Genomic DNA, 20,081 nt, shown 5'->3' with positions numbered 1-20,081 from the left:
AGGCTTACTTGGGCATCCTGCCACATGGCTAGGAGGCAGCTCTGTCTGGCCTTGGCAAAGCAGTGGTGCTGGTGGGGTGACTTGAAGGCACCAAACCAGGTTTCAGCTGCTGCTCTGGTACCCTCTTCTTCCTCCCCACAGTTACAGATGTTCAAGCTTCTTTTATGCATGCAGTCAAGTGGAGTCAGTCTGTTTTCCCCCATTTAGTCTGGCATAAGGGTCATCTTTCTTAGTCCTTCTCTCAGTCAGTATTCAACTCACGCACAGTGTTTACACCGGCATTGCTATTTTAGCAGCTGTTTTTATCCTTGCCATTTTGCTGGAGGAGATGTGTGGATTCCTCAGCAGTAGATGACATACTTCTCTGCCTATCTCATAAGATGGGAGTAACATCCTGGTGAATCATATATTTAGAGAACTTTGAGTCATAATTGAAAAGAACATGTTCCTACCCGCTAAAGAATATGTTTTGTTCTTCCCAGAGGAATCCTGATATTTCAGCAGGTATTGTTACCAAAAGTATTGACCATATTAAATCCTGATACGTTTCCCCAGGTTTGACTTTCATAGCAAGCCAGAGAAATGGAAGTATAGTAAAGCTTGTTTCTATGACATTTTCAGCCTGGGAGAATTGCAGTTGCTTCTCAGATCTTTGTGGCCTTTTTTTCCCCTTCTTTGTGTTATTAAGTTTTCTTCTGATGGGAACTTTGAATTTTGTATATTTGTCAGTCCTGAAATGCCAAATTATCCTGGCAACGGCATTTCTTGTGTTTAGTTTTTTCTTCTTCAGTGAGCAGTTTTGACTTGTTACGTTACTGTTTGCATGAAATTTACGTTCCTGCCCAAAAGATCTGCTTGTATTAAATTAGGCTACTTCTCCTTCAAGAATGACAGAGTCACCTCAAGGAATATCTACTTAGAGCACAAACAAATTCTTCAAATATAGGAAGATGTTAATATCACTGTAGTGTCTGTGAAGATTGCCATTCAGCGAAGGGAGAGTGCACTCCCAAGATGCCTTGAAAGTTCTTGGTTAGGAAGTTTTCGATTGTTTCAATGTGTGTCACTGTACCCCTCAGACACTTCTGTTCTTTGCTGTCGGTTGAACAGTGTTGAAACAAAACTGTTGTCCAGTGCACCAGGAGAACCTTAAGATAGCATCTGGAGCTGCACATGTCTGGCTTCCCTTGTTTTGTAAAAGCTCAGACTCGGCTTTAATGCTTGTTTGAGGAGGGTAAAGTTGCAAAGAACTTCAAGTACTTGCTGTTCTTTTCAAAGCTTCTGCTGTGCAGTCACGAATTTGATACACCGTAGCAGATCAGTGCTAAGTGTCGCAAGTGTTTGATGCTGCAGATACCTCCGACTGTTCTAAAATTTGAAGGGCATTCCTTACTGCAGTATGTAGATTCTTCTAAAAGAAGTCTGGTCTATTGAGAACCTTCCTCTAAGAGGAAGAGCCTATCTAGAAAAGACATGCATGGATTCAGCTAGCTATATTTTATGATGCCTTATGGGCTTTGTAGTGTGTGCCCCAGTTGTGATGATACTTGCCTTGAGATAATCATTGCAAACAGCTGGTACTGGGCAGAGAAGCCCTTCCATCCACCTTTATTGTCTAGGCTGATAAATCTGAGATCTCTCTTTTTGGCTCAGAAGCTTGCTTCCGCAGTCACACAGCTCAAGTGTGTAACTGTTGGCAGAACACAGTTTATGTACTATTGCATTATTCTTTTGGTACTGAGAAGTGTATGTGTGTGGCATTTCTCTAGCAAAAAAAAAGAGCCATCATATATGTAATGATGAGCAGTGCCACCATTTTGTTTTATATTAGCAAAGAAGAATGATACCAAATTTCCTCTTATTCAGGGAAGTGGTTAACCAGTGGAAGTGGATAGGTGATCTAAATTTTAATGAGTATCTTTGAAGGACCCTAGGCATGCTAACAGATGGGCTGTATCACCTCTGGCTACTGAATTATGAATAGAAAGTGGCCTACAAGCTGACTTCTGAGATTGGGGTTAACCTCTGTATTTTAAAAGTCAGTAAAAAGTGTCAGTATTCACTAGAGCCAGCTGGTTGTCAGAGCCCCACTTGGGCATATTCCATATTTTCTGCTTCAGGAATTTGAGGTGCATCATCCACCACATTGTTTCTGCACAGTGTATTGTCCTGGCTGCAGGACATTTACATACATGGATACAAAATCCCTGTTCTCAGACTTCTGAATGTTCGGCTTAAGTCAGGTTTATCAGTAGTCTGGAGGTCCTTCCATCTCGTGGTAGACATGCTGGATGACTCTTTGGATTCAGATTTATCTGTTTAGTTCCCAGTTATGTTGACCGATTGCTAAAAGACATGCTTTTTCGTGAGTCCAGGTGCTGTATGTTAGTTGTCTGATGTGTACATATAGCTCGTACAATTCATGTTCCCTAATGTGAAGATTAATACAGGAGTATATTTCAGGGAAAACAAGTTAGAGGTAAGTGACCTCTCTCCTTGAACACAGAATCATTTTGCCTGGAAATAGATTCCTATTGCAGTGTCCTTTTCTGTCCTTCTCTGTAACAGTTCTTGGAAAAGTAGATAATAGAATGGAGCTGAAAAAGAAACTTAAGCTGTGCAATGGACTTCAGTATACATTAGCTAAGGTAGCATCCATAGTACTTGGAAGTGGTAGGAACAAGAGAGATAAAACCTGTGATTTTTGTATGGTTAAAACAAAAAATAGGTCTTCAGAGAGAAATGCACCATACTTTCCCTGCAGCTTCAAATGACAAGGGGCAAGGTAGCTAGTTTCCTTTGCAGTTTTTCCTAAGGATAGAACTGACTCCCACAAAGACAATGAGGAAGGAAGTGCCAATAGAAATGGAGACCTGGGAGGACAGACATTTTTAGTGAGTGTGGTAATGGAGGGACCTAAAGAGTTTGGCTCCACCAGGGATAAATGGCCTGACAGGAGGAATGCAGATATGGAGGTCTTAGGTTAGTTCTGGTGAGGGGGTTTTTGGGAGAGCAGAGAAAGAAAAGTAGCAGAACTGTTGAGTGCAGAGGGATGGTGATGACAAATGGGGAAAATCCAGGTGATAGGAAAAAGGACAAGAAATGTCAGAATAAACATACTGCAGGACCTGCGGTGAGTTACACATAAGAGAAGAGCGCAAGTTTTCTTTCCAGAGCCCCAAGTAGCATCCTGCACTGCCTGCAACTTATAAAGCTGTTTGACTTAATTAAATGCAAAAGTGATGTATCTTGCAGGTAAGAAATGTAGTAAAGACGGTGAAAATATCATTTACTGTTTTAAGAAGTGTTAAGAAACAGGCCCATAATTTTTACATTTGAGGAAGTTCAACATCTAAACTAGCCAAATGTTTGCAAGCTGTGAAGAACTTCAAAGGAAAGGAAGAAAAAACTTAAAAGAAGATTCTGGATTAAAAAAGTTGAGAATTGAAAATGCTTATTGAACGTGAAAGTGCACACTGGATTTACATTGTCTAAGAGTATGCCTTTCTGCTTGTTTTGTACTCATTGTACTCTAAAACTCAGTCACTACAAAGCTAGACTCAAAGTATTTTTGAAGTTAACAATATGTGGTTTCTACCCAGATTCTTTAGGGTACTAAAGTACTTAAATAGGCATTAGAAATGTTGAAGAATGAAACTGGCACAAGAAATTTCCAGTACTGCTTTTTTAATAAAAATGTGAAAATATGGTGCCCAAGCTATTCCATCTGCTTGTAATAGGTCCATAGGATTCAGGGTCTCTAGTTAACTGTTTTTCTGAGATAATTTTCAACTCTGTAGCATTGATGGTTTGTATTATGGTTTGCTAATTGGGCACTCGATGTTTACATGCTGTTTTGGAAAGAGGAGTTTTGTTTACGTGATTTCTTCCTCTTGGGTACTTTCCAACCAGAGTCTGTTCTCTTCTCAGCTGAAAGGCAGACAGGTAATCAAAACTACCAATTTTCTTCCTGCTGTTTTCTGGCTGATCCTCCCATCAGATCCTCCATCTGCTCTGTGATACCATTCCCACAAATTGTCATTTTTTCCTGAATACTGTGTTTCCTTGCTAACTTTGAGAGAAATTGTCAAAGCAATTGCGTGGCAAGAAATTGTCATGCAATAAAGTTTATTCAGTGCTCAAGAAAAACGAAGAAACTGTGTAGAACATACATTAGCTGGATAATTCTGTTAAATATTCAGTTTCAAAATTGTTACTGAGTTAGTATCAGAATTTTTAAATGATTGAGTTTTAAGAGCTCCAAGTGGTACAATTCACATCATGTGGCATTTGTGTGGATGGAAGGACAAGGCTGCATTCTTGCAGAATTACAAGTGTGTGGTAGAAACTTAATTTGCTGGAAAACCTTATTTTATAGTGAGTGTGGCAGTTATTTCTAATAATGGCACTGCCATTGTAATTTTGATGTGCAAGTACATTTGGAGATCTGGTGCTGCAGTTCTTGTGCCATTTCACAAGGTGAACTTGTTGGGTCTGTGGTCAAAGATACTTTGTAAGTTTTACCTGGCCTCAGTACTGGAGACAGCGATACCTAAAATTAGCCTGTAGAATTGTCTTTTGACTGCTTTGGTTCCCAGTGTTTAATAAACGTAACAATTAGTACTTTTGAGACAAATCATTCTTATGGTAACTGTTCATATTTCACCTTTTCCTGGCTGTTCTGTTCTAGGCATCCAAGAGGAGGATCATTTATCCGGCCAAACAAGGCAAATTTTGGAGTAGATTTTCTTACTGCAGTAAAGAATCGGTATGGATTGAATGATGAGCAAGATACTCAACACAAGGCAGAGAATACATTAGTATTTGGAAAGAAGACTGTGGAATTTGTTGGCATGGATTCCGTTGCAGAACAACAAAGGCAAGTGTAATATATGAAAATCTAAGAGACACTGAGCGCTTGATTAGTCAAGTAGTAGTTCAGCTATAAGGAAAGGAAGCTGGCTGCTTTGCATATAATATGGTTATATCTCTAAAAGTAAGCCAGGTTGTGCTCTGATGGAAGAGACAAGAAATCTTATTGTGGCTTCATAATTTACCTATTTTACAGATAAAAACTGGGACTATGTAATGTTTGAGTGCTCACAATCTTCATTTTGATTTCATGAAGTAGGACATGATATCTGGAGAGGAATGAGTGAGATAAATTGTACACATGCATGGTGCTTTTTAAATAGATGTATTTTTATATTTTCTTAATATTGTATGGTATTATTTAATCTTTGTTTACTCATATCAGTAATGACTTTGTAACAAAAAGAAGAAAGCCAGAAAGTCACTGTACTGTTAATAAAGAAGTCTTTCAGGCAGTTCATTTCATGTTCATATATCTGGAAGGGTAAGAAAGGAAATAACGAAGTGTAATAGATTGCAGTTTTAATGGCCTCTAGCAGCAGAGGTATCAGTTCAGTAGATGGCAGTCTCCTTCTGAACTGATAGTCCACAACTATTCTCCCTTTGTCTCCCAGAACATAAGCAGTTGAAAATATTCTTTTTTTTTTTTTTGTCTTTTTTTGATAAGTGATACGAAGAATGCCCAAATCACTTAAAGCTTTGCAAAAAGTATTGCAAGAAACGTGTTTAACTTGGAGTGTCTAATTAAATCCCTATTTGAGTAGCTGTATTTTATCTAGTTTATCAGTCTCTTAAACTGGATTAGGGTTGGTTGGGTTGTTGGGGGTTGGGGTTATGGTTCAGCCAGACCTATTTTGTAGTAGCAGTATAAAGGCAAAAAATAGAAAAGATGTGTGTGTTTTCAAGTAAGAAAGACACTCAACGTAGCAATCTGCATATTGCTAATTCAAAAGGAGACAATGTGTATGAAAAGAACATTATTTAGTTGTAACAACCAGGTATTTATATAATGTACCTATTTCTGTTTGAAAATTACTTAACAGAATGTTCTTTCTCATTTAGCCAGCTGAACCAACTGGTAGATATCTCAGTGTGTGAGTGTGCAGTGAGCCATGCTGTTCAGAAAGAGGAAATCAGCAGAACGTGTGCTAGTATCCTTTTTTGTTATATTGTGTGATACCACAAATAAGGTACATACTTTTAGCATTCCAAGTGTTCACTTCAATGAATGATATCTGTATCCTTTTATTAAAAAAATGTTTAAAACTGCAGTTTATATTTAGAAGATTAATGTAATGTTTACAGAGTTAAAAAGTAGATGCCTACAATTTTTGAGAGGGAATGCAACCTTGGATAGAAATGGAAATATGGTCATAGGTTGCTCCTGTGACTGCAATTTCAGAAGGCTTCAGCAGTGTTTTGTTTTGATTGTTTTTCAAATCTAGCTCTAGAATGGATAGCCCCATAAAAATATATCTGAGATGTCATGTAAGCACCAGAGGTTTCCAATATATAATAAATAATTTATTCAGTATACTGTGTGTTGTAGCAATGTTGCAGAAATACAAAGCAGGAATTATTTCTTCATTTATAAGGACTGGTAGGAGTTTCTGCCAATGCAGAAAATAATCCATTTTAGGATTTGTAAAGTTAAGCTCTTTTATAAATCTATAGGCCATTTCCATACCGCAAATCAAAATGCAATTTGTTGTAACAATATATATTATAATATGTAATAGTATTTCTTAGCCCTAACAAGTGTAATCTATTTATGTTTATTTGATTCAAAACCAAACCCTAATTCTAATTTCTGAAAAGAAAATTCAGATTTTAGATAACTTTATTTTTCTTAATGTGAAATTTCAGATATCAGGCATATAAATCTATCAAAAAATCTGATATCATCTTGGGAGACAGTAACAGCTATTGCTTCTGAAGTTCAAAATCTGGAAACACTTAATGTCAGGTATAAATACTCATATTTGGGTTTCTCTTCATTTGGGGTAGAGACAAAAAAAGAAAAGGCTCTTTTAGACGCAGGGTCAGCTTTCTAAAGGTAGCTAGATGCCTCAATACTCATTTAAATGGGATATAAGTTTCTAAATACTTGTTTTTAAAAGGCTTGTCCTTAAACAGCTCATGAATGTGCTATATTTTTCAGACATTCCTTTTCAAGACTAGATCCCTAGGAGTATAGCATCTATGTAAAACTAAATTCAGGGAAAGTGCTTGGGGCAGATGGATGTTGATTGGAGTTTTGTAAAATTAGAAAAATCCTGGTTGTCTGAAAAATAGAACACAGATTTCATCCATTAAACATTCACAGGAGTTTAGACATTTGTCAATGTGTTCTACATTACATAAAAATTATGAAATCCGTTGGCTAAGGAGCCTGGTTTAAAATGCATTGTAGATTTTTAGAGAGTGCTGTAGAATTTTACCTAGGTTTACAGCATTGTAAGATGCCCTTATACGCTTCTGTGACATCTAAGACAATTAATTCTCATGATTTAAAAGCTTAGTTTGCCACAAGGCAGAACTGGCTTAACGCATGTATGCATCCACATTGTGTGTGTGTGCAGCGAGTCTGGTTTGCAGTGTGGAGCCCAGCTTCGTAGCAGACATGGCCACGCTTGCTGTATGCAAGTGCAGCAGGTCAGACTCTTTGGATGCTTATATTTCTAGTATACACCTACATGCTGTATTGGACACATGCCAGAATAGTTTTCTGCTAACACAGAAATGTATTAATTATTTAACTATTTAATACACACAATGTATTGAAGTCTGTAAACAGGCAGTAGCCTAAACCACTAATTTTTGACAGTGTTATAGCTACAGCTTTAGGAAGTTTGTTTTGTTGTCAAGGTTAACATCTAGACTGCTAACTCTTCAAGCAGAGTTGCTGAGCTGCTTTGGAGGTTGTATTAGTCATTGAAGGCAGCAGCAGGGCAATAGGAGTGAAGGCAGAAACCCAAAATACAACTTTTTGAGTCTTGGAGACTGGTGTTGAGATTATCAGCTTCCAAAGTCTTCCTTGTACAATACATACATTGTAGCTGAAACAGTTGAAAGTGATGTAAACTAAACTGAAATATCAAGTTTAATTAAAAAATGACCCCAGTTTTTGTATTTGTTCTTACAGTTACTGTGAGAAAAACGTGGTTTTGAAATAGTTGTAGGTGTTCTCTTCTGTATTTAGCACTGAACAGCTGTTTGCAACCTGGGTGCTATTTGTAAATCTGTCTTTGCCTAGAGCAGATGTTGTCCTGGTTTATTATTGTCAGCATGCATGAGAATATAGAGAATTTATTTTAATTCACGTAGAATAATTTTTTCAGGTTGTCATTGCTAAAAGGTATGGTCTAGATTGAAGGGCTTTTGGAAGTTATTTGTAATAAAATTGAAAAGCAAAATGGGACTGATGCTGGAATGACTACTTATGACTACTTATGACTGCTTATGACTACTAACTGAAAAAGTTTGATTTTGTTTTTTATTGTCCTGACTTTGTTTACTTTAAAAAAGAAAGATGTTGGCAGGTAAGTCTGTTAGTGACATTTTGTGCAAGCAATGTTGGAAGAAAATAAGAGTGATCAGTCATCCTTCAGCTCCCTAGGAGCTGTTGAAATGGGGAAATTTAACCCATACGTATGTAAGCATACCTATACTGGGAGGTTTTCATCATCATATGCAGGTAGACTGGACCTTAGGAAAGAAATAAAAACTTTTGTTCAGAGGTGAGTAATGAAAACTAATTTGAGGACTGCAGATTTGAGAATCTTTTAACTATTTTATGGAGATATTTTGCTATCAAGAGTGGATTTTACATCTTTTACTGGAGTCTGGGTGGTCATATAGGCTCTAAGGTGTTTAAGTCCGAAACTTGACTATCTTCATTTAATGAAAATCATTCTTTTTATACTCAAAAGTTAGGGGAGGAAAAGGTGTGAAGGAGGCCACAGAAGAATAAATGGGAGTAAGAAAGTAAATTAGAGAAGTTTGAATGTAACTAGAGGGATATTTTATAGTATTTTAAAATACATGACACCTTAGCAGCGACTTCTTAATTTTTTTTTGTGCAAATTGGTTTTGTATTTAATACATAATTCTTATCAGTGACTTAAATAGATGCATTTGTTCATTATGTTAATAATTGTTCTTTTTACACAGTGGAAACAAAATGAAATTTCCGTCTACGTCAACTTCTGTATCCAGTGTATTTTCAAAATTGAGGGTTCTGGCACTTAATCAAACTGCAATAACGTGGACAGAGGTAATAACCCTTCCTGGTTTTGTCTGTGTTGTTAGGTTTTTGAGGCAAGGAAAGCACACTAAACATTTCTCTATCATGGTACTCTACTGAAATGTAATCATCCTGAGACAAGGTGCTGTGGCATATAACTGCTAGTCACATAGTAACTAACATGGTACACAACCTAGGAAGTTATATTGGCACAGGAGTCTACTAAGAAATGTTTAACTTTGCCTGCATTTGTAAATAACCAAGTCAAGGTAAAGCAGTTGGAGTATAATATAACTTCATGTCCCAAAGGTTTGTGTGAATGAAGACTTTCTGTTTCCTTGTAGTTATTAAAGGTTTATCTGTATTTTTAACCATGTAATAGCACAAATGCAAATGGAAAGAACGTATGTCATTATGACACAAAGTACTTGTATTGGCATCACTTTTTATCAGCAGGAGATTAGCTTAGTATCTTTGCACATACTGACCATTCTTGAAATACAAGATGCCTGGTTATATGCAGCACAGATATAGCACAGAATAAACAAAGCTCTGGCTTGTTTCAGGGAAACATGTAAACGCCTCTCCCCTAATATGATGTCTTACTAAGAATGATGCCCTGTTTTTAAATATGTAAGCAGTGGGCCTATTTTCAGAGATGGGGCTTACAAAGCACATCAGTAGTGCCATGTTACTTACAATGGCTTGTAAATCCAGCTCATTAGTTGGATTTCTCTGGGGTAGATTTTGTGTGTACTGCATTGTGAGTTTACCTGAATTTTCATGGTTTTGCTGCCAGCCACAGTCCAGTAATAGAGCACTACCTGAAACTGGTCTTGAGATAAGAAGCTCCTTCATTCTTTCACTTGCAGCGGGGCTGCTATATTTCTGTTTAGCGTCCATTCACTGTGCACTTATTGTCAGTGGAGTTTATGCTAGAACAGTTGATAATCCTTCCGTAACAGCAGCAATATGAATGGTGACATGAGTGGAAGAATGAAGTGGCTGCAAACACTTTAAATGTCACTTAGTGCTGATCAGGGTAAATTGGTGCATTCATTGTGGTGTTTAAAATGTTGGCAGCTGCCAGCAGCTCTCCTCCATGCTAGAGTGGCAGAGGATGGTTGGAGCCCTGGCTGCAGACCTATCAGAGTTCTCTAGGGGTAACTGAGTTTCAGAAAGAAGCCCTGGGTTAGTCAGAGCAGTTTAAAACTACATAGCACTTGCAATTGGTTGTGAAACTCTGCTCTAGCTGATGTCTCATCATATGCAGGAAAGACATTTTTGGTCCAGAAATCTTTTTCATAAAGTTGAAATTTGTTTGATTTTTTTTTTTTTCCTTTATAACTGGGGAGACACAAGCCTGTGCTTAAAAGTGGTGTTGCAGGGTAGTCACACAAAACGATAAAAATAAAGGGGCCTACCTGACACTAGCACTCTCTGAACAAACCACTTGAAAACATGACTGCTTAAGCTGTATGGGGAGTTACTTTGAAAAGTCAGCTTTTTTAATAGAAAATAATAATGCATATGACCCAGGCAAAAAAGAAACCTAGTGATTGTCAGTGGGAATGTAAGCAAAGTCTGAAAATCCTAGAAATGTTTGAATTAAAATGAAAACAATTTAATGGTGAACAGCATTTCAAAATAACTTATTGCCATATATAAAAGTATATGGCATGGGGATAGTTTAAAAAAAGAAAACTTCTGGGCTTTTTTCAGTTGTTCCTCTCTTTTGATGTTTCACAGTAGGTTGACATGCTAAACTTCCACAACTATGCATAACTCCACATTTACATGCGTTCAGCATTGGTTTTCTGAAAAGTCCTTTCATTATGCATATATCTAAGTACATCTGAGGTTTCTGTTGACTTATCAGTAAAAGAGCTTATTACCGTATAATTGTCAATTAATTGTTCAAAACATAACATATGACCTTCAAAGGGGGAATGATGTCCTGTAAAACACCTTCCAGTTACACACCATTGACTTGGAAATTGCATTAATGCATTTTGAGTTTCTCAGAAATGTGATGTGATGATCATTTGGTTGTGGCAATTTTCTAGTCATTTGGTCAGTCTGTCAAAGTCCTCTGATGCTTCAGTTTTGTGCAGTTTTTCTATTCCATTCATCACAATGCAGGGCTTTTGGGGGAAATGTCCCAAAAGTTCTCTGTAGCAAAAGTGCACCTGAGTTCTCTTGACCCTACAGGCTTCTCTTCACGCTTCTTCATCGCTATTAGGAAAACTTTCAATCTGTCTTACTGATATAGAGAAACACTGTCCAAATTAGAGAGAGAAAATACTGGTCTTCTGCTCTTGCTCTGGAGCAGGAAAACTTGTATCTGAGTTTCTAAGTTTATGTATGTTGCAGATATGGCAGCAGGATGATGTTTCATTTTTTGGGGTGTGAAGCAGTTGAGCCCCAAATTGTATGCTGCTTGGAGAGATCCCGGTGTTACCAGTCTGTACTGCATAGATGAGACAATTACACATACATCCAGCTGTGTAACTTCATGCAGCTGTAACAGAAAGAGTGAAGAGCTGATGAAAGGAGGCTTTTTGGTGTCTAGGGTAGAGGACATTTACAGGGTAATTGGTTAGCTGTATACGTAGCGAATTGAATTTGATTGTCCAGATCTCTGAACTGCACTGCTTTGTAACCTTTGTAACCTCCTGTAAAAACAGGCTTTAGGCAGTTATGCTGTTATGCTGTGCGTGTGCATGTCTGTGTTCTTCCATCTCAAAGCCTTTGAATCTGCTAGCCGATTACAATCCCATTGTGAAAAGAAGTGGGAGCTTAACAATAACATTACCTACAAGTTCCCAGAAAATAGGAGGACAGAGCCTTATAAGTTCTCACCAAGGAAGGAGTAGCAGGATGAGCTCACCCTTAATTTAACTCTGGAGAATATACACAAAAACCTCAGTGAAAAAATTACTTTGCCATTCACAGGCACAAATCTGTAGAAAACCAGTCAGTTCCAGTGCTTATGCAACTCCATTGCCAGAACTGCAACATTTTTGGCAGTGTCACAATTGCATAAGAAACTGGGCTTTATGCCAGCAATTTCTATTGCTTTGTAATAAGTGTTTATTTTTAAAAGTTGTACTATCTGCTGTAGATGTTTGCAAAAAAAAACCAACACCCCACTTTATAAAATAATGTGGTTTTTTTTAATGTAATTTCAGAACACAAGGTATAAAGCAAGTGCATCTTTGTTCAATTTGTGGTCTTTTTGAACTAATTTGTTTTCTTTAGAGTACTTGGAAACTTCACCATATGTGCTGACTTATGCAGTTCTTGGGTTTTAATGGTTTCATATGCTGGCACGGTCTCATAACAGGGAAGCCTTCAAGCTCTGATTAAGACATTCAGAAAGTCTCTGTCAGACCTGATGGGATGTGCAGATGTTTAAGAACTGTTAGCAGTCAAGTATATACTGCCGTTTCCTCTAGTCATCATAGATAAAATCTGGTTGCTCCAACCCTGTTGAATAAACTCGGTTTCCAGGTCAAACAGTCTGAGGCAGGGCAGCTGTTGGCCTCAAGCCTGGAACTGTAGGTGCTGTGACCACAGAACCCCTTTGGTGTCATCTGTGCTGGCAGACCTGAACACAGGGAAGAGCTAGCTGCACAAAAGGGAGGGCCAAGCAATCTGTAACACTTGTTTCTCTGGGTCTGGGAGGTATGCCTTCTTCTGAACATGTTCTGAGGAAATCTGCATAAAGTATAATTTCTGGAATAATTTTTCCCAACTTTTGTTATATTAAATGAAGCTTTGCTCTTAGGTTCTTCTTTGTGCTCCAGGATGGCCAAGACTTGAAGAACTATACCTTACTTCTAATAATATTACGGTTTTGGAAAGGTAAGATGAGTAATGTATGTCAGTTGTTTGTGACTGATGTAGTGCAGTTAAGTAGCAGATAAAGTTACATTCCTCTGATGTTTACATTACTGTGACATAATTGTAAATAAATAATGCAAACTTGAGAATATTTATAAAAGTATGGAATTATTTGCATGCTGTTCCTTAGAAAAGAACTGCTTTCATTAACGAATAGCATTAAATGTTCTGTGTTTCTTTTCCCCACTGTGGCAGGCCTGATAATGTCCTGCAGACCCTGAAGTTGTTAGACCTTTCAGACAACCAGTTACTGGATGGAAATCAGCTGCATCTAATAGCACATCTCCCCAGGTAGCTATTAAACAAATCTGCTGGAAACTCTTTGTCCTGGATAGTCATCTCCATAGCCTTTGTTGACTGAGTATGATGATAGTATTGATGTTGCATGGAAGATTTATGGAATATTGAAATACAGGCATTTTGCCCTCTTGAGAGTAACTGAATTATTTAATTGAGCTGTTTTAATGTAACCTTATTTTTGTTGTATAGTAACGCATTCTTAAGCAGTGTGTCACTAGGTTTTCATTATATACTTACGAAACCAAAGTGATTTATCACATTACTAAGTTATTTATATATTAGTATGGACAGTGTTTTATCTAAGATGACAGGAAGGTACAGTTTGTGTTGAGTGGCAAAGCAAAGGAGCTGTGGAAGTTGTTTCTCAGGAACAGTTTTCTGACCGTGTCAGCACAGTGCAGGCTCACCAGTAGTGGCACAGCCACCTCGGGGTCAACTGAGCCTGCCAGAAGCCGTCGGGCAGTTTGTTGGAAGGTGTCACTCCTGAGGCTGACACCCTAAAGGTGATCAGAGATGGACACTGCCATCATGAGCACTGTACCCCCGTGGCCTCTACTTACTTGTCCTTTGTAAAGAAAGCAAAACATAGAGGGGTTGGAGGGAAGTAAAAGAGTGCGGTGATAATTCATCCCTGTTGCTATTGCCTGCTCCTGATTATTAACTATGGGGAAAGTTATGTTTTCACTCTACTGGTATAAGTGAGTGGCATGACTCACTTTTGGAAGTTTCAGTGGTTTTTGGGGGTAGCTTAAAGACTTTGAAAGAGATGTGCTTCAAAACCTAAAAAAACCCAAACCAAACAAACCCAACAGTATAATCCCCATACTCCATTGGGTAAATGTGATTCCATTTTCTCAGAAGAATGTCTGTGCTAACAGCCTTTACACAGACACTCCCAGTTTACTGTACTCTCCATAGCAGCGTCTTTATGGTAGTTGCAGCTTGAGCTGTGATTCCTTGCTTTGGTCTTACTATCCAAGGCGAGGAGGTGTGTGTTACTGAAGCACTTTGATTACAGCGACTGGAAAGCTGTGGGACTAATACAATAGTTTTGCTAATTTGTGGAATTATTATCTTGCACTGTACACCAAAATAGCAGCTGTGATTTTTAATAGCCACAAGCTATTTAAATCCAGGAGCCATTCACAAAGCTTGGAATTATTATATGTTACTCTCTGGACACTCCACTGGAGTCTGGGTACTGCCTGTGAAGCTGCTGTTCATTTGTGCCTTGTACAGTAATCACTGTATCTATTGAATTTCAGATTAGAACAGCTAATACTTAGGAACAGCGGAATAGCTTCTATTGACTTTCCTGATGCTGGATTTGGTATGTAGGAGTAATTTATTTACAGCTCTATAATTCTGTTTATTTAAAGTTTTCTGTTTATTTAAAGTCTATTGTCTTGTAAATTTACTTTTTTTTCCTAGGATGCAAGACTAAAATGTTTCCTTCACTAAAGCACCTTGCGATAAATGACAATAAAATATCACAGGTGGGTCAGACTGCTGTAGTTTGTCCATACATCTGTCTTTGAGAGTAACTTGCAGTTTGCTTGTTTAAAATTTCTTTGTAAGTATGAGATCCTGAGGCAGAGGCATAATTTAGAAACATTTCTTAATGTCTCAGTTAAAGATGTGTGTATGGTAGCTGGTCATATGTCTCTGCTACCTCATAATTCCTCTTGCAGAAGTCTAAGGATCTCAAATGCTGACTAGTGCCTCATTTGTTTACTTATTTTTCCACAGGTTAAGTGAAATGTTTTGTTTTTCTTAGCTAAATTGAACAGGTTGAAAGTACTTGGTTCTTCTCACCAAAAGACTAATTTCAGTCATGGTCATTGTACAGGAAAGATCAGTGTTACTGTGTATTGTTCTGGAATGAAAATTGTTTTATGCTTCCTCAAAAGATTGTTCCCTTCCTTTTCAGTGGTCATCTATCAATGAGCTTGATAAACTGCCAAGTCTGCGGTCACTGCAGTGTCACAATAACCCTTTCACGGACACAGAGAAGAACCCAGAGACCCTGAGACAGCTCATTATTGCCAAGATAAGTCAATTGGAGGTTTTGAACAAGTCTGAGGTACATGATATTTCAACAATTTCCATGAACCTGGGGAAAAGCATTAAATCAGTGCCTCAGGAATTGTTTTCAGTTCAAGGTTACTGTTTGGGTGCAGTAAAAGTGCCAGCTGTTCCATTGCCTGTCAGCTGAGCACTCCTTAGGGCTACAAGATCCAGCCCTGTTTGTGGATGCTGCTGACTCAGCAGGGACTAGAACAAGACGGAGGGAGGGTGTTTTTTACCAAGTGCCTAAGTCATACTGAAGTTGCAGGACTGTTAACAAAAAACATTATCTGGAAAAAAAAGAGATGAAAAGAAAAAAGCAGCATAGCTGTTTCAGTGTCAGTGATTAAAGCATTTACCTTCTGCAGTAGGACAATGGCTACTAAATTTGGTTTATCTAAGCCAAATCAAGCTTTCAGCAAATGCGTATCATAAAAGAGAGCGGAAGCAGCATCAGTTCTATAGCTACAAAAAACATCCTCGTGTCATCATGTACAGCAACATCTTTACGTAATATTCATTTCTGAATCAGTCAGTACATGGAGGTTGGGTTTGCAAGGTTCTTAATAGCTTTAAAATGTACTAAATTTATAAAGCAGTCAGTACTTGGTGATAAGAGTTTAGCAATAAAACATACTGATGACCTAAGTAAGAGCAAGGAGTCACTGTCACTCTCCATAAAGTTGTATAATTAAATTATGCACCATTCCTGTGTCAGTACAGATCCCTCCTGCTGAAAGAAAAGGAGCAGAGCTTGATTATCGCAAAATATTTGGAAATGACTGGTTAGCAGCTGGTGGGAATTGGAACCCAGAGAAGAACAATCCAAGTGAAGAATTTCTTGCTGCTCATCCTAGATACCCATTGCTTTGTCTTAGTAAGTACAAGTACAGTAAAAATAATGCTTCCTTGCTCCTGGCATTGTGGTAGCACTGGTTTGGTCTCTCTTCAGTTCCTCTACCCTTTGATGACTTTTTCAAGTGCTGCCTTAGGAAAGCCCACCCCCCTGGAGGCCTGCATGCAAACGGCTTTTGCAAAGCACTGCACCCTTCCAGACACTGCTGCCTCTGAGATGACACCTGTGAGCAGATGCACAATAACTCAAGGCACTGCAGGGAGCGGCTGTCTCCACATGGGACTTTTTTTAGAGTGGGAGTGTTATGCAGCACCTCCCTGTGCCTCCACCTGCTCCACCCCACCCATGTGCCTGTGCACCCTCCTAAAGTGCTATAGCAGTCAGTCCACGCTCATGCCTGCAGCACCTCGCCTTGCGGGAGCCTACCACCTTCTATAGGCAGTATCCTAGCTGCTGAGGGACCTGAGGCAGCAGGCTTGTGCCTGATACAACACCACAGTGCTCTGAAGTCTACTCCTGGGTTTGAGTCTTTGAAGGGTTCATGAATATGGGCACTTTTCCTTCACACAGAATATGGTGCGCCTGAAGAAGGAGAACTGAAGGCACAACAGCCCCTGACTTTGAAAAATCAGCTTCTGAGTAAGAGGCCAGAAATGGTCAAAATCTTTCCTTCTGCATCTAAAATATTTTACAAGCTCAGTGTTTCCTGGGTGGATGTGGAGAACAAAAGGTTCAAAAGCCTTTCAGATGTCACGGAGTTCCAGCTTGTAATTCTGCTTCTCTGAACTGTGTGTATCAAGGAGCTTCACCAGATACCTGCCCTCTGTGTCCTCTGTTGTCATTTCCCCCTCAACCCAAGCCAGATGATTTTCTTAATTAAGACTTAATGGAGAATAGCAGAAATCAATACTCTGTTGTTGTATAAAAGCTATATAGCTTTTATACAGGCTTCTGTATAGCTTCTATATAGCTTTTATATAGGCTTCTATATAGCATTTGAGATTTTAACCTCAATAGCTGCACTGGTCTCTGATAATGTTTTTCATAGATTCTTAGAAAACTATGGGTAGCTTCGGTATTTGGGGCTGCCTAGGGTTACATCCCAAACTTAGAAATTCACTTAGCTTTGTCAGTTGATAGAACTGAACTCTTCTTTACTCCATGGGCAAAATAGCATTTTAAGGCATTACATTCTAATGCGTTTAGGTGGAAGGAACCTAGTTGGCTAGACATAATAGAAACCTTTTCTTAAGGCTGAGTCTTTTAATGTCTGTAAAGAGAATTAGGCTAATAAGTTCCTTAAAATGTGCTTGTATGGTGCTTTGGAGATATTAAGGGTCAAAAACCTGTTTTAAATTAGCAAGTAGTTTCCATTCTACTGCAGATTATTTTGAAAAGCTAACTAGAAATTAAGCATTTTTAGGTAAATGCTCCTTTGAACCAAAAAAAAAACCAAGTCTTAGGGAGTCACTTTTAAAATATTTTCCCTACAATATTTCCCTATTGATCTTTTCACCAAAGATCAATAAAAATGTGAATATTTTAATAAAATTACTTGTAATTTTTCAGAGAATGACTCACTGCTCTCTTAGCTGCTCAGATGCAGGCTACGTCCTAATTAATCTTCTAGCAGATCGGGCTGAGCTAGGGGAAACAATCCATAATAAAAACAGACTAGAAAGACTCTGCTCCTGCCAGGACTTAACAGTCATTCACTAATGCCTCACCTTCTTTCCCTTAGCTTTGACAATTAAATGTCCTGAGAAACCTGAACAGAAGCCAGTGCAGAAAAAGCTACCAGGTAAGAAGTCTTGGCTTGTGTTTAAGCAGTTCATTTGTAGCTCCTTTGCCAATAACTGTGTTACAAAATGGCAGCTGCCTCTGGCTTTGTTGGCTCCTGCAGATTCTTCCCTGACAACTCTGTCATATAAAGAAATGACAAAGGCAGAAAGTTTTTGAAAAAGCCATTGTTTTTCTGACCTTCATACTTACTTTTAGTCCAGCTTGAAGATTGAAAGCTGATGCTTGTCTTACGACTTCTGCTGCTCATTTCATGATAAATATGTTTGAGGCAATCAAAGGCTAATTAACAGCTATGAAATCTCATAACAGTATTAACTAAATAACAAGATAATAAGATCTAGTATCTAACACATTAAGTTAGAAATCTAATTCTGACCTGTATCAGATTTGTCTTTTGAAGTTTTAGTGCCTGTAGCGAGACTAGAATGAATAGACTTTGTTCTAAATCAGACTGGTGTTTTGGAAAAGATGTGAAATGGAGTCTGACAGAAAAGACTTACTCAAGCTTTATTCTAAAATAAAAATCACATTTATTATCACAAGTTGCATAAAATCAGATAGATACAGCTTTTACAAAAATGTTTGATAGAAAAATATTTGTCTAAGTACAATGTGTGGTATTACAGGAATAACTCACTATTGCTGTGCCTTTAGGTAGAGCTTCAAAAGAAGTGAAAGTTTAACCAAAAACTTGAGTGTATCTATTGCAAACACAGGTATCGCCTCTGGAACAAACCACATTTACTCATTCCAGATCCATTACAAAAAATATCCCTTTGTGTAAGTGACTTAGTAATATAAAGCACTCTACAAGGCTGCTGGCAATTGGTTTGGGACTACTTAATGTAATGCCATTTCTAAGAACGGTGTTAGTTCCACAGGGACATTCACTTTTTTGTGCTGGGAATGCCAATTCCTGGTAATGAAAACTTCAAGGAACAGTCACCAGACGCAAGTGGTCAGAACCTGACTGGTGTGTGTCCCAAAGGTCACTTGGTTTAGCACATAGTAAATACAAACTGAAAAAAAGGTAAATTATGAAGCTTTAACACTTCAGTTTGGTACAAGGGATCAGAGCGCTTCAACCATAGTAGCATGTCCTGTCCTATCCCCCAGAGATTAAACCATTTTCAGTTTTATATTAGCAGTTATGGTTTCAGGTACAAAAGGTATTATTGCAGTGTTAGAACTGAAGCAGCAATACAGCCTTCCACTGTTGCTATAAGCAAGTATAGTTGAAACACTAGTACTTTGCTACAGCTCAGTGCTAACAGCATTTTTCTGGTAACTTTTCTTTCTTTCCCCTTGGCAGAGTCTATGACTATTCAGAGGGTCAAAGGATTGCTGTATCGCCTACTGAAAATTCCTGGTTCAGAACTGAAACTGTCCTATGAAAGTTCTAAAGTAAGTTAAAAGTGGGTAACTCAACAATAAAACACTGCATGCTGCTAGAGGGCAATAGCACGTTCTAAACTCCTACCTAATGACATTGATTTCACTTAAGGAGGCCAGACTTCATGATGTAATTTAGGACCTAATTTCATTCCTGTAATATGCCAGATCCTCCCTGACTGCAACTGCCTGATCTATATTTGGTTTACATGAGCAGGTTTCAGTGTAAGTCTGATCAGGTTTTTTTTTCCTTTCTTATTTCTAGCTGGAAGGAAAAGAAGTTGAACTAGACAATGACTTAAAGCCTTTGCAGTTCTACTCAATAGAGAACGGAGACTGTGTGCTAGTACGGTGGTAAGAAGGGCCTCTCGTGCTAGACTGAGGGAACAGCCAGCGCTGGAACAGCAGAGGAGTTAAAGGCTGCCCACAGACAGTGCAGACAGCCTGTGCCTGAACACACATATGGGATAATGTGACCATGACATACGGCACCAAGGGCTACACAAGAATACTGTCAGCTCCTAAACTTGTCAGCCTCCATGAAAGCATTTGATTTTGACTGAATCGTCTTACTTGAGAGATACGAAACAGTGCTTAAATGCTTAAATGAAATAAAACTGAAATGAAATAAAACTTTTT

The 20,081-nt window shown here is 38.3% G+C and overlaps 1 protein-coding gene across 4 annotated transcripts in view; it reads left to right on the top strand.

Annotated features, from left to right (window-relative positions):
• The window catches only part of TBCE (tubulin folding cofactor E), a 28,076-nt gene extending 8,033 nt beyond the window's left edge, over positions 1 to 20,043 (top strand). For 3 of the 4 annotated variants that reach the window (XM_061471230.1, XM_061471229.1, XM_061471231.1), the window contains 14 exons: positions 4,691 to 4,883; positions 5,939 to 6,023; positions 6,739 to 6,838; positions 9,046 to 9,148; positions 12,909 to 12,985; positions 13,220 to 13,315; positions 14,590 to 14,654; positions 14,756 to 14,820; positions 15,255 to 15,407; positions 16,115 to 16,268; positions 16,818 to 16,886; positions 17,989 to 18,048; positions 19,363 to 19,454; positions 19,708 to 20,043. In XM_061471230.1, the coding sequence (XP_061327214.1) occupies positions 4,691 to 4,883; positions 5,939 to 6,023; positions 6,739 to 6,838; positions 9,046 to 9,148; positions 12,909 to 12,985; positions 13,220 to 13,315; positions 14,590 to 14,654; positions 14,756 to 14,820; positions 15,255 to 15,407; positions 16,115 to 16,268; positions 16,818 to 16,886; positions 17,989 to 18,048; positions 19,363 to 19,454; positions 19,708 to 19,800 (1,405 nt within the window). In that variant the 3' untranslated portion in view covers positions 19,801 to 20,043. Of the gene's footprint in view, positions 1 to 4,690; positions 4,884 to 5,934; positions 6,024 to 6,738; positions 6,839 to 9,045; positions 9,149 to 12,908; positions 12,986 to 13,219; positions 13,316 to 14,589; positions 14,655 to 14,755; positions 14,821 to 15,254; positions 15,408 to 16,114; positions 16,269 to 16,817; positions 16,887 to 17,988; positions 18,049 to 19,362; positions 19,455 to 19,707 lie in introns of all 4 variants that reach the window. The other variant, XM_061471228.1, reaches the window with a different exon arrangement.
• Positions 20,044 to 20,081: the final 38 nt, after the last annotated feature.

This window comes from Pezoporus flaviventris, unplaced genomic scaffold, assembly GCF_033815535.1.
Source record: "Pezoporus flaviventris isolate CSIRO_AGI_PZ_B2104156 unplaced genomic scaffold, CSIRO_AGI_Pfla_v1 ptg000066l, whole genome shotgun sequence".
Classification (NCBI taxonomy): Eukaryota; Metazoa; Chordata; class Aves; order Psittaciformes; family Psittacidae; genus Pezoporus; species Pezoporus flaviventris.
Note: the sequence above shows the minus strand (reverse complement) of the source record. Positions and strands in the feature narration are given on the sequence as shown.